General features: G+C 38.6%; 1 protein-coding gene across 1 annotated transcript in view; it reads left to right on the top strand.

The window, feature by feature from the left end:
• SLC24A2 (solute carrier family 24 member 2) overlaps positions 1-14,058 on the top strand; it is a 113,759-nt gene that overhangs the window by 85,861 nt on the left and 13,840 nt on the right. Inside the window, exons 7-9 of the mRNA XM_017806050.1 lie at positions 6,704-6,855; positions 7,451-7,537; positions 11,241-11,381. Of these exons, the coding sequence (XP_017661539.1) occupies positions 6,704-6,855; positions 7,451-7,537; positions 11,241-11,381 (380 nt within the window). The remainder of the gene's footprint in view (positions 1-6,703; positions 6,856-7,450; positions 7,538-11,240; positions 11,382-14,058) is intronic.

The raw sequence follows: 14,058 nt of genomic DNA, 5'->3' as shown, positions 1-14,058 counted from the left end.
ATTGTTAGTCCAAATCAGAGACCATATTGCCTTCTTCATGATCTGAGCAAGTAACTGAAATTTTTTTCTTGAAAGGTTCTGCAAAGGAAAAATCAAGTGTGTTTATGTCTTTTGGCTTCTTCCTAAAGACAATTATTCCTCACCAGGAGCTTATTTTTTACTGAAACATGCTTAAAATAGGGAGAGGTTATCCATTTTTTTTCTGCAATACTGGGAAAAAATCCCACAGCAATGTGTACTAGGGTGAATGTTTGGGAAAAGATTGTATTTGCTTTATACAGCTGGAGATGAAGAAATGACAAGATGATTTTGGCCAACTGGTGTGTTAGTGCACCAAGTATTAGCAGATGGCGTTAATTCTTCACTGTTTGCAGTAATTTTGTCTCTAGAAATAGAAATTGAGAATCGGAATCAAGGATCTAAAAGAGATGGATAGGTTTTGATATCGTGAATGATCAGTAATTATAATGAGTCATTCAAGGAAAGGAGGGCATAGTAGAACATTAAATTACCTTTACTGTTAATCTAAATTTTCAGACTATCATGACACTTAAAGGTCCTTGTCAGCCAAACAAAACATTGCTCTCATATAAATGAAGTGAGTAAAATCTATATAATAGAAACTCCCAGCACTACACTTCAACGTAACATTTTACAGTAAGGAAAGATCAAATTTCGGATCCATTTGGATCCTCTTTTGAGAGTCCTACCTCATGGCTGGAGTGAAATAAGTCTTTAGACTATTTTTTAAATTCAGGGGGAAAAAAAAAAGAAAAAAACACCAAAGTCCGAAGCAGAGTGGCTTTTAGACATTTGTTCTCAAAGGTCAGTAAGGGATGGCATAGCCTGGTGTAACCTATTATGTAGATCAGTCTGTGAGATACATGAAAACTCTAATTGACTCTAATAGAGTTCGGTAGCTTAAGGAGGAAACCAGCCTTGCTCTGTAAGATTTTTTTCCACTGAGATCGTTCTGTGAAAACAATAAGAAAAGGCAATCTTAAGCAATTGCGTATCACAGCAGTGTCCGCACGCTATCATTTTACATTGTAATGAAGAATTTCCTAGGCTTATTCAGAAACCTGCAAGGCCACAGAGCTTCATCATTTGAGACAATGGTTTCAATTTCAAGCAACAGCAGGGGAAGAAGGGAAAATTATTGCAAGAGTACATTACTCAGCAATATCTTCCTTTCATCTCCCTTTAGATACTTTAAACTTGCAGTGAGGCAGGTTTTGGAACTTCTGTGTTAATTTCAGCAAGTATTAGGACGTTCTGAACAACTATTCTTATGTCTTAGAGGTGGGATACATTATTTATCCTTGTCCAAATGACACAATAGGAGCAAGCAGGGAGGTTTTTTGACTGGTGGAGGAATGAGTCTGCAGATTTAGGTCCATCAATCTGAATGAAAGGATTACATGTGTCTGCTGTCACAATAAAAAATAACAATCCCCTAATACCATTTTGAGAAGTAATACTGGAGACACAGGATTGTATGGCAGCCAGTTCTCATCAGTAGTTTCTCCTCTTTCAAAAGCTCACTCATTAAAATTGGGCAACAAGAACGTGCTCATAACAGCTGAGTCTTGACCTACAAATGCTTTTCAATTTTGATCTTTTTGTAACCAAGTGTTCTCCATTTTACACTGACAACATGGTTTGGTTCTGTTCCTAAGTAGAATTCAATCAGATGGCTCAAAGTTTTGGTGATTTTAGCTTACTCCAATGCAAAGGAGTAATGCTGTGGTGTCAGAATTTGGAAGTGCAGTATAAATTTCCTTCTCTCCAATTTTCCACTTGTATAATCTCATGATAAGGTTTTGTGATCCATAAGCGCTGAATAAATCTCTTAAAAAAACTTAATGTTAGTGCCTTCATGTCACGGTAATGATAATTTATAACTGTGAAAATTGGAGACACTGTCAATCTGGATGAACAAAGCTTCAAATACACCTTTGGGGGAAAAAATGTTGTCCTAAAAACTGTGGTACGTGCAATGGGTATACTCACGTATAGCAGGTCATCCTAAAAGATGTTTGTAGTGAGGATACAGAAGATCTGCATAAGGATCTAATTCTTTCTCCTCCACTATGGTCTACATGCTTTTCCCTCTTGCAAAACAATCATAGTCATATTTCTGGGTTTTTTCTTATCTTTCACTGATGCAGATTATAGTGCCTGGGTCTAAATTCCTAGACACAACCATTTTAGAATATCGGTCTCTATATTGAAGTTAGAAATGTCAGAAAATAAGTACATTAAATGTTCTTTGTTCTGCTAGTAAAAATAGAATATGCATATAAATGCTTATAAGCCCCTTATTATTTTAAAATTATGAAGCTGAGCTTGTAAAAAAGAAGGTCTCAGGCTAAGACTGCAAGAAAAGGAGAAAAAATAACTTTTATGTTGTATTTTTATTTTCCTATACTTGTAAAATAAACTTAATTTTAAAAGATGTAGTACTCCAATTGCCATGATTTAGTTTTCCTTATACCTCTCCTGGCTTCTTTGTGGGATTTTTTTGGTCATCTTTATATGTTTTTCCATATTCTTTCCTCCTTTCCTTCTTTTCCACTTACACAAGGCTGAAACACCACACAAGACAGTTGAGAACACTGTCAGTTAATGTCTTCTGCAAGGTACCATGAACTAGGTGTATTTCACCTAATTTGCAGGAGTTTTTTTGGTTTAATTTCTTTATTTGTCTCTTCCCAACTCCACTGTCTTCATTTTCCTTTTTTCCCAGGACCTTAACTCCATTCTTGTTATTCAACCCTCCTCCAGGGAAATTCAGCTGTCCTGAGCAACAAGAAAAAATCTGTCCTGATGCTGCTTGCAGAAATACAAAAAGGCTGTACAGAAAATGTGCCCAGCAGCCCAGTCATTTGTGCCAGACAGTAAGACTCATATCACCCCACTCCAACTGTAAGCAGCAGCCAATATCCTACACTTTGATAAAATAGGGATCATCAGCTTAGAAGGACAGACAGCTGTGGCCTCTGTCCCATCCGCTAACCAGCACAGCAGGGAGTAATATCTCCTCCCACCATAAGGTCTTTAAGACATTACTACTTTACTTGCAGCCAGAAATTCCCTTCTGCTGAATATTGCATCTTCCTTGGGGATTTTGTTCTACTTATGGCATTCTGTCTCTTAACCTTTAGCAGGTTGCCACAAAGAATATTCTTACGTGAAACTTCAGAGTGGTACCAAGAATGTGTAAGAAAAGGAAAGAAGACTAAAAGGATACTTAGTATCTCATTAAATGTATCTCATTTTATAGGGTGTCCTTCAGAGAATGATCCTTCTGAGAAGTCCAGTTGTGTCCCTTATCCCTGCCCCATCCCCACCACATTCTTAACAAGCATTTGATAGTAGTTTTAACCTGTGGCTTACCTAAAAATAGTTTCCAATCTCAAGATAACACCTTTTCCTCCCACCTACACACACACACACACATACACACATGCATATGTACACATGGGCACAGTTTTTCCTGTTTCCATGGAAACCCCACTGGAAAATGTTTACATGCCAACCATGTCAGAGGTAACTTTTCCATGGAAATATAAGAAAATTTGTATGTCGTAGAAGGTTGACACATAGGCTTCATTGTTTTCATTGGATTTAATCTGCGTACCGGAGCAACAGTCTGGTAGAGCATTTTTTGCCTTCCCCACCAAAGAGCAAGGACAGAGTGGTGGTAGGGACATAACTCCCCTGCCCTAGAGTACTAATTTTGTTTGCATCAGATTAGTATGGTGTGAGTGGGAATAACATTGCATTCTCCATCTCAGGGTATTATTCTGGGCTATCTTAAACTTCTATTTCATAGAGACAGAGTGGAGAAGATTAGAGCAGCATTTGTTGTAAGGCCATGATGTATTCTGGTATCCCTAGTATTTGTTTGATTCATCATAAAAAAGTTATTTTCCTAAACCAAAATATTTTTTCAGTTGCCACAGTCAGTCTAAAGTAAATGTCTGCATCTTGTTTGCTGGTATAGCTCTTTGTGACTTAAAGAGAATGATGCTGCTGTGAAAAGGAATTGATCTTTATATTTCCAAGGCTATTCAGCTGCCTATTCCACATTTTTTTCTGCTGTTTAGCAGTTTGACTTACTTGAAAACTAAGATATTGAAAAATGGCATGAAGACAAAGGCTTATTCTTCAGAATTATCTCCGTCGTACCATAGCTGTTATATCTTCTGGTGGGCTGACTGCAGTTTTGACTATTACATTCTGAGTATTACTTTTCAAATTCCCCAGAGAGTGCTAGCAGTAACATGGGCATAAAAATTAGCATATAAGCTCTGGGAGCTGTGATTTTACCTATTTGTGCAAGATCCCAAGAGAACACAAGCAGCAATAGCAGAATCTGGACCAAATATCTACCTGAGCCTTTCTCCTTCCCATGAGGTTCACTCATAAGGTAGCTCCTTTCACTGAGTTCACAGTACAGCAAGGATTAGCACAAATTAGCTGCCCTAAGGAGAATATCCAGATATACCGAATGCATTCTGAAAGCTCAGGGATTTAACTTTACTCCCTTCTTGAATTTTACTCAAGAGTTCGTGAGGAAGGATGTTGCTTTCTGTCTTAGTTACCCTGTAGAAATTACATACTGCTGTACTAGCTTACTATTTCACCTTTTTTCACATAGTTTTTTCCAAATGAGAGGTAGGAGAAGATAAATGAGTGATTCAGCTTACAGAAAAGAAACATAAAGCAGAGATTTGAGGCTGTTCACAGTAGGGCTCCAATTCCCTATACTCTCTGCCTTTCTAGTGGAATAAATTAATGTGAGACTTGCCCTCCTAAATAAACCAATTAACCTCAATTCTGAAAATCACCAAATACCTCTGGGACAGGGAACATTTGAGATAGCATAACTTTTTCTTGATTCACTCATTGTGAGAAGCTGGGTTGTACAGAGCTCATTTCCAACAAAAAAAACCCAAAAAAACCCCACCACCACCACCACCAACCAAACCAAACACAAACAAACAAGGAAAAAAAAAAAACCGTGCACAGTCTTTTGCAGCCCTATCAAGTAAAAGAAGAAATTGTCACTTCAGAGGTCGTGCAATATCTGTACTTTGACATAAGCAAATTGAACTGCAAATAGTCCCTGTCTTCAGTTTCCTTTCTTCTGGACTCCTAATGCTAATTCTTTATTATTAGTTGTATCAGCAGTCAGAATGCACAAGCATGAGAATTTACAGATTAGCTCTTCAGCTTAGTTGGACTAGCAGAATAATTCTCAGAATATGGTATTTATAGTTTATATGCTATGGCTGTTATACAGTACAGACTAGCTGGTGAACAGTGGCAGATTTGCTATTTCTGGTAAGTTTGAGGTGGTTTTTTGTACTTCTTTTCCATTTTGTCCTACCATCAGGAAAAAAAAGTGTAAAATTCTGTTTAACATTGTGCCAGAAAAGCAATTGTTTTTCCTAAAGTAATATGAGTGTAAACCTCCATGGAGACACTGATTTTCTGATGTTTGCTAGAAGGAGTGACTACCTTGTGAATTTGGAATTTGCTATAAGCTGTTGTTTATAAACAAAATAGTTGTGGATGAAAATGTCACCATATATTTGCACTGTATATATAATGTGAAACATGCCATCATTTCCTCTGTTTGGAAAAATTTACTGGGAAATTGGAAAATCGTGTGGGTTTAGATTAGATATTTAGGAGGATATTGTTTACTGTGAGGTTGCTGAGGCACAGCTCTAATGCAGCTGTGTCTAAACCTTTAATGATTGGTTAAGTGATGAGGAACACAAGTTATCCTGTATTTCTCCAGTTGCAGGGAATGATGAGGGACAAAACAGGAAGACTCAGAAGATCAGTAACTGACTCCAAGAGTGGTCTCACCAGCAGAATTTAGGGTTTTTTATCATGCATTGGTTTAAACAACACTGGGCCTGCTGGTGAGAGACAGGATATATCTGTTTCAAAATGGCAAAAGGATCAGAGTTAGCAGGGCTCATTGAAAGAGCTTTAAACTGCATTTGAAGGAAGAAAGGGATAAAACCAGGCACGCTAGAGATAGGCGTAAGGGTGGCACACCAGTGTTTCAGGGACAGCGTGCTAGTAAGGTCCTTCAGTCTGCTCCATGATGTGCTGAGTACACCAGAGCACATTTCAGATGTCCCTGTACTAATTCACACAGCATCTTAGCCATCTCAGTGGAGTTAGTGGATGAAGATCCACACATCATCAAAGACATAAGCATTGTCAATCCATAAAGAACAATGGAACAGTCACATAGTAATTAAGGCTTCTTCCTCCAAAAATGGGACAGGACTGATAGCCCAACTAAAGTGCATATAAAGCCATTTTGCAGATGGAAAACTGTGATATAATTACAGTAACATAAAGATGGTGGGCTTACTTACACAAATGGAGTGATGCAATAGATGGCTATAAACTCTTTGGAAGGCATAGGCAAGGAAGCAGAGCTGGTGGGGTAGCCCTGTATGTTAGGGAGTGTTTTGGCTTTCTAGAGTTTGATGATGATGATTAAAAGGTTAAGTATTTATGGATAAGGCAAACAAAACAGATATCCTGATGGGAGTCTGGTATAAACCATCCAACTAGGATGAAGATGCAGACAAAAATATGTTATAAGCAGCTGGGAAAATCTTACGATTGCTGGACCTTGTTTTTGTGGGGGACTTCATCTTACCAGATATCTGCTGGAAAGACAACACAGCGGAGAGGGAACAGTGCAGGAGGTTTCTGGACTGTGTGGAAGATAACTTTGTGACACACAAAGCCAGGGAAGGTGCCCTGCTCTACCTGCTGTTTGTGAACAGAGAAGAGTTAGTGGGAGATGTGGTGGTCAGAGGCCATCCTGGGCACAGAGACAAAGAAATGAATAGTTTTCCTTTTCAGAGCACTAAGGGGGAGGGGACCAGCAGAACTGCTGCCTGGACTTCCAGAGGCCAGACTTTGGCCTATTTAGGAGACTGGTTGCCAGAGTTCCCTGGAGGGCAGTCCTCATGGGCAAAGGAGTCAAGGAAGGCTGGACATTCTTCAAGAAGGAAACCTTAAAGGTGCAGGAGCAATCTGCCCACATGTGCTGAAAGATGAGCTGGCTGGGAAGAAGACTGGCCTGGCTGAACAGAGCTTTGGTTGGAACTCAGGAGAAAAAGGAGAGTTTATGACCTTTGGACGAAGGGACAAGCTCAGGAGGACTACAAGAATTTTGTGAGGTTAGGCACGTAGAAAATTAGAAGGACCAAAGCCCAGCTAGAACTTGATTTGGCTTCTAAAGTTAAAGACAATGAAAAATGTTTCTACAAATACATCAGCAACAGAAGTAAGGCTAAGGACCATCTCCATCCTTTATTGGATGCGCGTGGAAACATAATGACAACAGATGAGGAAAAGGCTGAGGTACTGACTGACTGCCTTTTGTGCCTTTAATAATAAGACCGGTTGTCCTCAGAGTACCCAGCCCCCTGAGCTGGAAGACAGGGATGAGGAGCAGAATGAAGCCCTCGTAATCCAATTGGAAAAGGTTAGGGAAAGTGGACCTGCTACACCACTTAGACACACACAAGTCTATGGGGCCGGATGGGATCCAACCAAGGGAGCTGGCAGAAGAGCTCACTGAGCCACTTTTCATCATTTACCAGCAGTAGTGGCTAACTGTGGAGGTCCTAGTTGACTGGAGGTTGATAAATGAGATGCTCATCTACAGGAAGGGCTGGAGGGAGGATCTGGAGAACTAAAGGCCTGGCAGTCTGACTCTGGTGCCAGGGAAGGTCATGGAGCAGATGATATGCGATGATATGCATATGCGATAATATGGCATATGCAGGACAACTTGGGGATCAGGTCTAGCCAGCGTGGGTTTGTGAAAGGCAGGTACAATATGACCAACTTCTTCTCTTTCTATGATGAATTGACACACTTAGTAGATGAGGGAAAGGCTATAGGTGTTGTCTGCCTGGACCTCAGCAACTATTGAATTTTCATCATACAGACTAAAATAAATCAAAACTATAGTTGAAGTATTAGTTTCTACAAATTGTGATAATGCATATTCAGTATGTACATTGCAGATAGGCTGAGCCGCTGACAGTGCACATAATCTCTGCCATAAATCTGTGCTGAGTCATTTTCTACCACTGCTGCTTAGTCCACAGCATGACACTCACATTTGTGTGGTTTTAGACCTGCCAAAATTTTTCCCATTCATTTCTTAAACCTCAGTGGATAGTTCAATATTGCATTGAAATTCATGGAAGCTAGATCTACAAATACTTTGAACTTCCTTACTTCCACTGATTTTTGGAAGGTCAGCATTGAAAAGTAGATGCCAAATCCAATTTACAAAATAGGAAATGAATATCGACTCTGTAGCATCTGTAATGCATCATGGAGTTAAACTAGCAAGAAAAAGGCTTTTGTCTGCACTATGAGCTTGAGTTTGGCCTTATATTTTGGGGATAGTTGTCTTAGGGAGAAGGATGAGGTAGGACAACTGGAAGGTGAAAAGATCTTAAAAGATGGATCAAGGTTTCTCAGGAGATATCTGGCAGTCTACAAAAGCAATTCTTTGTGGTCCTTTGCTACAGCCACTCATGTTGCCTGTGTGCTCATGCACACCCAATGGTATTTGACACAACCACGAGACTAGAATGGTACCCAGTGTTGAAGTAGAGTGAGTACTGGTAGAGTCCTACATGAACCAATGTGGACATTGCATTCTGTATATTTTTCAGACACACATGCAAGCTCAGATTAATGTAAAGTTGTGTTGTGATTAACTAGGGTTGTTAATCATGGCTAATCTCTAAAGATGGTAATTCAGGAAGTACTTTGCCACTCAGTGCTGTTTATGCAGCAGTCACTTACTGAACATTATTCCAGCTGAGTTTGCTGCTTGAATTACACATGGGCCATTCAGAAAGAGTGACCTAGGCAACCCTTCAACTGTCCTTTTGTACCCTAGTTTTATCTCAGTCATCATATTTCAAAGCTGAGCCTCCATCTCAGGTTGATTTTCCCACCCTGGTAGCATCTACCAGAATGGAAAAGGAATGGATTTGTTTTTCAGGAAGTAGCCGCACAAACTCCTGCTCTAGCACAGTTCCCCAAAAGTCAGGCTTCAGTAGATTGCAGCAGTGAAGCATAGGTTGTCCTCTTCAGTGAAGAACTGAAAGCTAAAGGCAAAAACTAGCCTCTTAAGCTTCTCAGGAGCCTTTAAAGTACTGTGTTGAGTGTGACAAATTGTGCCTATACACTTTTAAAAATCTTTTAATATTATAACCTTTATGACCTTTTCACTTTACTGTTGTCTTACAGTCATGCAAATTGGAAGTTTCACAAAGTATGGGGATTAACAATACATGGTTTTCTGTTGACATCAATGCATAACTCAAAAGTAGCTGCAACCTGTCAATGTGTCAATGTGTCAAGAGATAAATAGGGATTTATCTAACACCTGACACCATCAGTGTCAGATGGTACCGTCAGAGTGGAAGATTCTGAGCTAAGAACGGGGCTTGCTTTTCTAGGCACTGATCAAGTCAAGTAGCTGGGTATTTGAACAATTCGAGAGTTCGTAATAGTGGAATAACTAAGACCAGTTCTTTAGTCAAAATTAGCAGTAAGCAGAAAAAGTTATGAACAATACCAACATATGGTGACATTTAATCAATAACTCTTTTGCTTAGAAAAAAATAACTGATGTGGTCATTCAAATGTTCGCTTCATATATCGTTGTCATAAGGTTTATGTAAGCAATCTTAAGACAGAAGAAACCTATTATAAGAAACTTATTATAAAAAACCTATTATAAATCTATAGGAAGAATAACATGCATATTGCAGAGCTGTCTCAATTGCTATCTTTTTTCAAAAGAAAAAAAACAAGAACACTACACGAAGAAGTTGTTGTATACTTCTCATGCTTTCAAACAGTTTTCAGCAGGTGCTCTTTTTTGGACTTGTTTAGTTTTCACTGAGCTCTCTAGAAATCTTTCCACAGGATTAACCATTTGCATTACACACATTTATGTGAAAGAACCACTTAAACCATTTTTTCAGTTGCCTTATACTGTGATATGTGTTAGATAGATGTGCAATTCTGGAGACATCGGCTACCTATATTAGAAGTTTAAAGTTATTTCAATACATCCATGCAAAAGCTTGAATCATGCCCACTTTTCTTGCTTCCTTGTCAGTCTGGGAGGGCTCCATTTTGTTAGGAGGAGCAGTCTAAGGAAAGAGAAGTGTGTGGCACCCAAATGTTTTCTCACAGGAGAAGATTCCTATACATCTACTCTGTAACAGGTAGGCAGCTTACACATAAATAGAGACTAGAGATCAATGTGAAAATCAGCTACATTGATAGGAGAGGAATGTCTTTAGTTTTAGCACCAAGTCGTTAAGAACACTGCTGCATTGTGGCTGGTCTAAACACAAGAGTCTTTGGTTGGAGACAAGGAGAAGCCTATTCCTCATGTGGACAACCCAGCGATGGTGTTGGGGCCCAGAGAGGCTGGTCTATCTCCATCATTGATGGTTTCACAGTTTGACTGGTCAGAGCCCTGAGCAGTCCAGCCTGACCACACCAGCTCAGCAGTGAAGTTCCACAGGTGCCTCCAGCCTGAATTACCCAATGATCCTACAAACAAAACGATACGTACATATACAGACACATATTTATATAGTAACTTTTTCAGTTACTCACAAAAGCTTAAAAAGTTAGATATGTATACATCTATATGCACATTTAAATATTTATATGCATATCTATGCGTGTGGAAGTGTGTACATATACCTATACAAGCACACTGTCTCTTTTCCTCTCTCCCTCTCCCCCTCCCCCCTTTCTCTTTTTCTCTCTCTCTCTCTTTCTCTCTCTCTCATCTGTATGGCCAGGCTTGATGCTGCCTACAGATGTCTTAATCCCTGACTAGACTAGCCCACATCCCAAGAGAGAGCTGTGGGAACACTTGTCAGAAACATTCTGTGCATCCCAAGGGACCAGCCACAAATGTATGTCCTTAGGCAGCCTGTGCTGCAGGGATACCTCACAGTCTGGCCAGACTAATTTTTACTGTGTTCTAAATGACGTTGTTAGGTAGGTGTGGTGTTAATGCAATGTTTTCAGAGTCCATGGTTCTCACTGCAACACAACACCATTCTCAGAACTCCTTTTGGAAGAATCCCTAATCTCATTCATCCACTTTGATATTCTGCTCACTGCAGCTTTTCTTACAGAATGAAGAGGATGAGGAGCAGCCTCTCAGCCTGGCTTGGCCTGAAACCCGACGCAAGCAGCTCACCTATCTTTTTGTGTTTCCCATTGTTTTTCCACTGTGGGCTACCCTGCCAGACGTTAGAAAACCTGTAAGTAACGGTTGTTGCATTATTGCAGTGTGTTCTACACAAAAGGGTAGATCTCTAGCTAAATGCCAAGAAAGTACTGTAGTGGATTTATGTAAAAATAGAGCTAACAGGTTTTTTTTAAGAGTTTCTTCTTTGAAGAAGATGTAACAGTATCAGTCTTCAAACGGCAAATGGGTGCTTATGAGCAACTGGTTGATAATAGCTCTATAAAGACTGTAATTTATATTCATAATATTTTATAACATAAAGTGAAAGGTCTGAGAACTTCTTTGGGGCCTTCACATCTGTATTTCTGAATCTCTACTGAATATCACGTAAGTGCTGAATAAGTCTGTCCATCTTCAGTGCCCTAAAGTATACAACTGGAAAGATTTTAGACTGCCTAAATTTTCTCCTTTTTTAAAATATAAATATATGCATTTCTCTAAAATTCATGTTCTACTAGACATTTGTCTTCTACTTATCATCTTGTAATTTTCATACTAGGACAATATCTGTAAGTCCCTTCATGTGTAAAATACTTGCTAGTTTTGTCCCAAACACAGCTTTAAGTAATGTAAGACTGACAACAAAGGACTTACTGTGACAAGTTACCAAGCCCTATCGGTTTTATACAAAACATATACCTGACTAAGAAGGCTCATGGAAAGTAAAAGAGAGAAATTCAAGAGCTAAAAAAAAACTTTAGTAGTAGTGTTTTAATCTCTTTTCCTTTCTGGATCAAAAACAGGTTTAAAACTGCTGCAAGAGTGGGATGCACAGCATATAAGTCAACATCCTGAATTCTTTTTTCCTTCTCATGCACAGTGAAAAACTTTCCATTCCTAAATGGAAATGCTAAAAACCTGCAATTCAGCACAAGAAAGAAGCTAAAATAAGACCTCTGATTTGTTTTTACATAAAGGTTTTTTAAAGACTAGAAAGTGACATTTTCTCTTCCAATTTTTAAGCTTCCTTTTCTTAAAGATTTCAAACAACTCTGCTAATCACTTTTGTTTGGTAACAGAGAGCATACTAAATGAATGTCAGTATTGTTTATTTCTGTATTTATGCCTTCCTTTTGTCATTCAAAACCACACCTGTAAGTTTTTTTTTCTTAATTTGGTCCAAAATGAATGAGAAATATGTATGGGCATTATTTTGAAAATCTGAAGTTAACATCAGTAGACCTGTAGCTTTATCCAATATTCTGTACTATACAAATGAGAACAGCTTTTTAAATAATTGTTTTGGAAAGTGACTATCTCAACAAGTTGCATGCAACTGTGTGATGCATGTGATTATTACTAGCACTAGTATTGTTCACAATAGAACTGGCATCCTGACATCCTGCAGCTAAAATACCCTGCCATAGCACAGAAAAATAAGCAAAGTTGTATATGCCAGATAGGCAAGTGGACAACAGAGCTTTAAAACTTCATTTGCTGAAAAGAGTAGTTTTTTATAAAAAAAAAAAAATGTAGTTTGCAATTACATGTAGTATTAACAGAAGAGGTAAGAAGCTGTATGAGTATGACAAGCTGCTTACTTTGAACATTACTGTCAAAGAATTAACCAGATGATTGCATAAACTATGTAAAATTTCAAGTATGCTTCATTAGTGTGTCTTTAAAATATTCTCACTTATGTCTGTGTGCTATCCCCACTGATTCCTTCCTAATAAAAACAAAGCCCAATATCACAGTTCAGCATGTGTATCACAAAACAACTTTCATTTAAATCTGTGAGGCAAAAGTTAAAGCAAACCTAAAATAATACTTAAATAGGTTTTTTTTAGGTAGGCCTATCATCAGAGGTTTATTTGCAAGGGTAGTAATTTTAGTCAGAAACCAAAAATTCTGTATCAGGATGCTCAGATTAGCATGAGGATATATAAAGTGAACACTTGTGTGATATATACTTACTGGAAAGACTGTATGGAGCCTTTGACATCCTCTGTGGATGTCCAGTTTTCAAAAAATTAGTTCTTCTTTCCTCGTAGAGTCTCTTTTTGAATGTATATTTTATCTCCACATAATGGAGATGGTTTGCTTGCATTTACTTGTACTATATCAAGCTATATGTAGCTCCATGAAACCTAGAAGCATTAGAAATTTTATTTCATTGACTAGGTCTCCAGTTCTAAAGTTAGCAAAATCCTGCTGCCTTATTATGCTCTGGTGTACACATATGCAGAGTTTTATATACTTAGAGTAGATTATGCATTAGTTCAGCTAACTGTCAGCTGATTCACTAGCTGAGATGTTTTAATGTGTTTAGTGCCTTAATAACACCTGCTGACAATAAGCCAGTATGTATTAAAATCCTTACTATAACATCAATTATGTTGTTGGCAGTATCCTGGAGGTACATATGCCCTTGGGGAATTTTGTACCTAAGTTTTTGTTCAGGTGTTTTGAACAGTAACAGGTATTTTTCCTGTACTAATAGCTCATTTCCCTCATGGCTCTGTAAAGGTCACATGTGTAACTGTGCACCTCCTGCAGTAACAGATATTGAAAGATTGAAAGAAAAACTATGTGACCAAGGTGCCCCAAGGGGGTCAGGAGCAGATATTGAACACCACGTCTTTGGTTATAACCTTACTCCACTGTCCAACCTTTGCGGTACAGGTCAGAAAAATGGCTATCGGGGCTCTGGTCCTGCTGTCACTGGAGTATGGGGGAGTTCACTTTAA

This window comes from Lepidothrix coronata, unplaced genomic scaffold (assembly GCF_001604755.1).
Source record: "Lepidothrix coronata isolate B3197 unplaced genomic scaffold, Lepidothrix_coronata-1.0 Scaffold14, whole genome shotgun sequence".
Classification (NCBI taxonomy): domain Eukaryota; kingdom Metazoa; phylum Chordata; class Aves; order Passeriformes; family Pipridae; genus Lepidothrix; species Lepidothrix coronata.
Note: the sequence above shows the minus strand (reverse complement) of the source record. Positions and strands in the feature narration are given on the sequence as shown.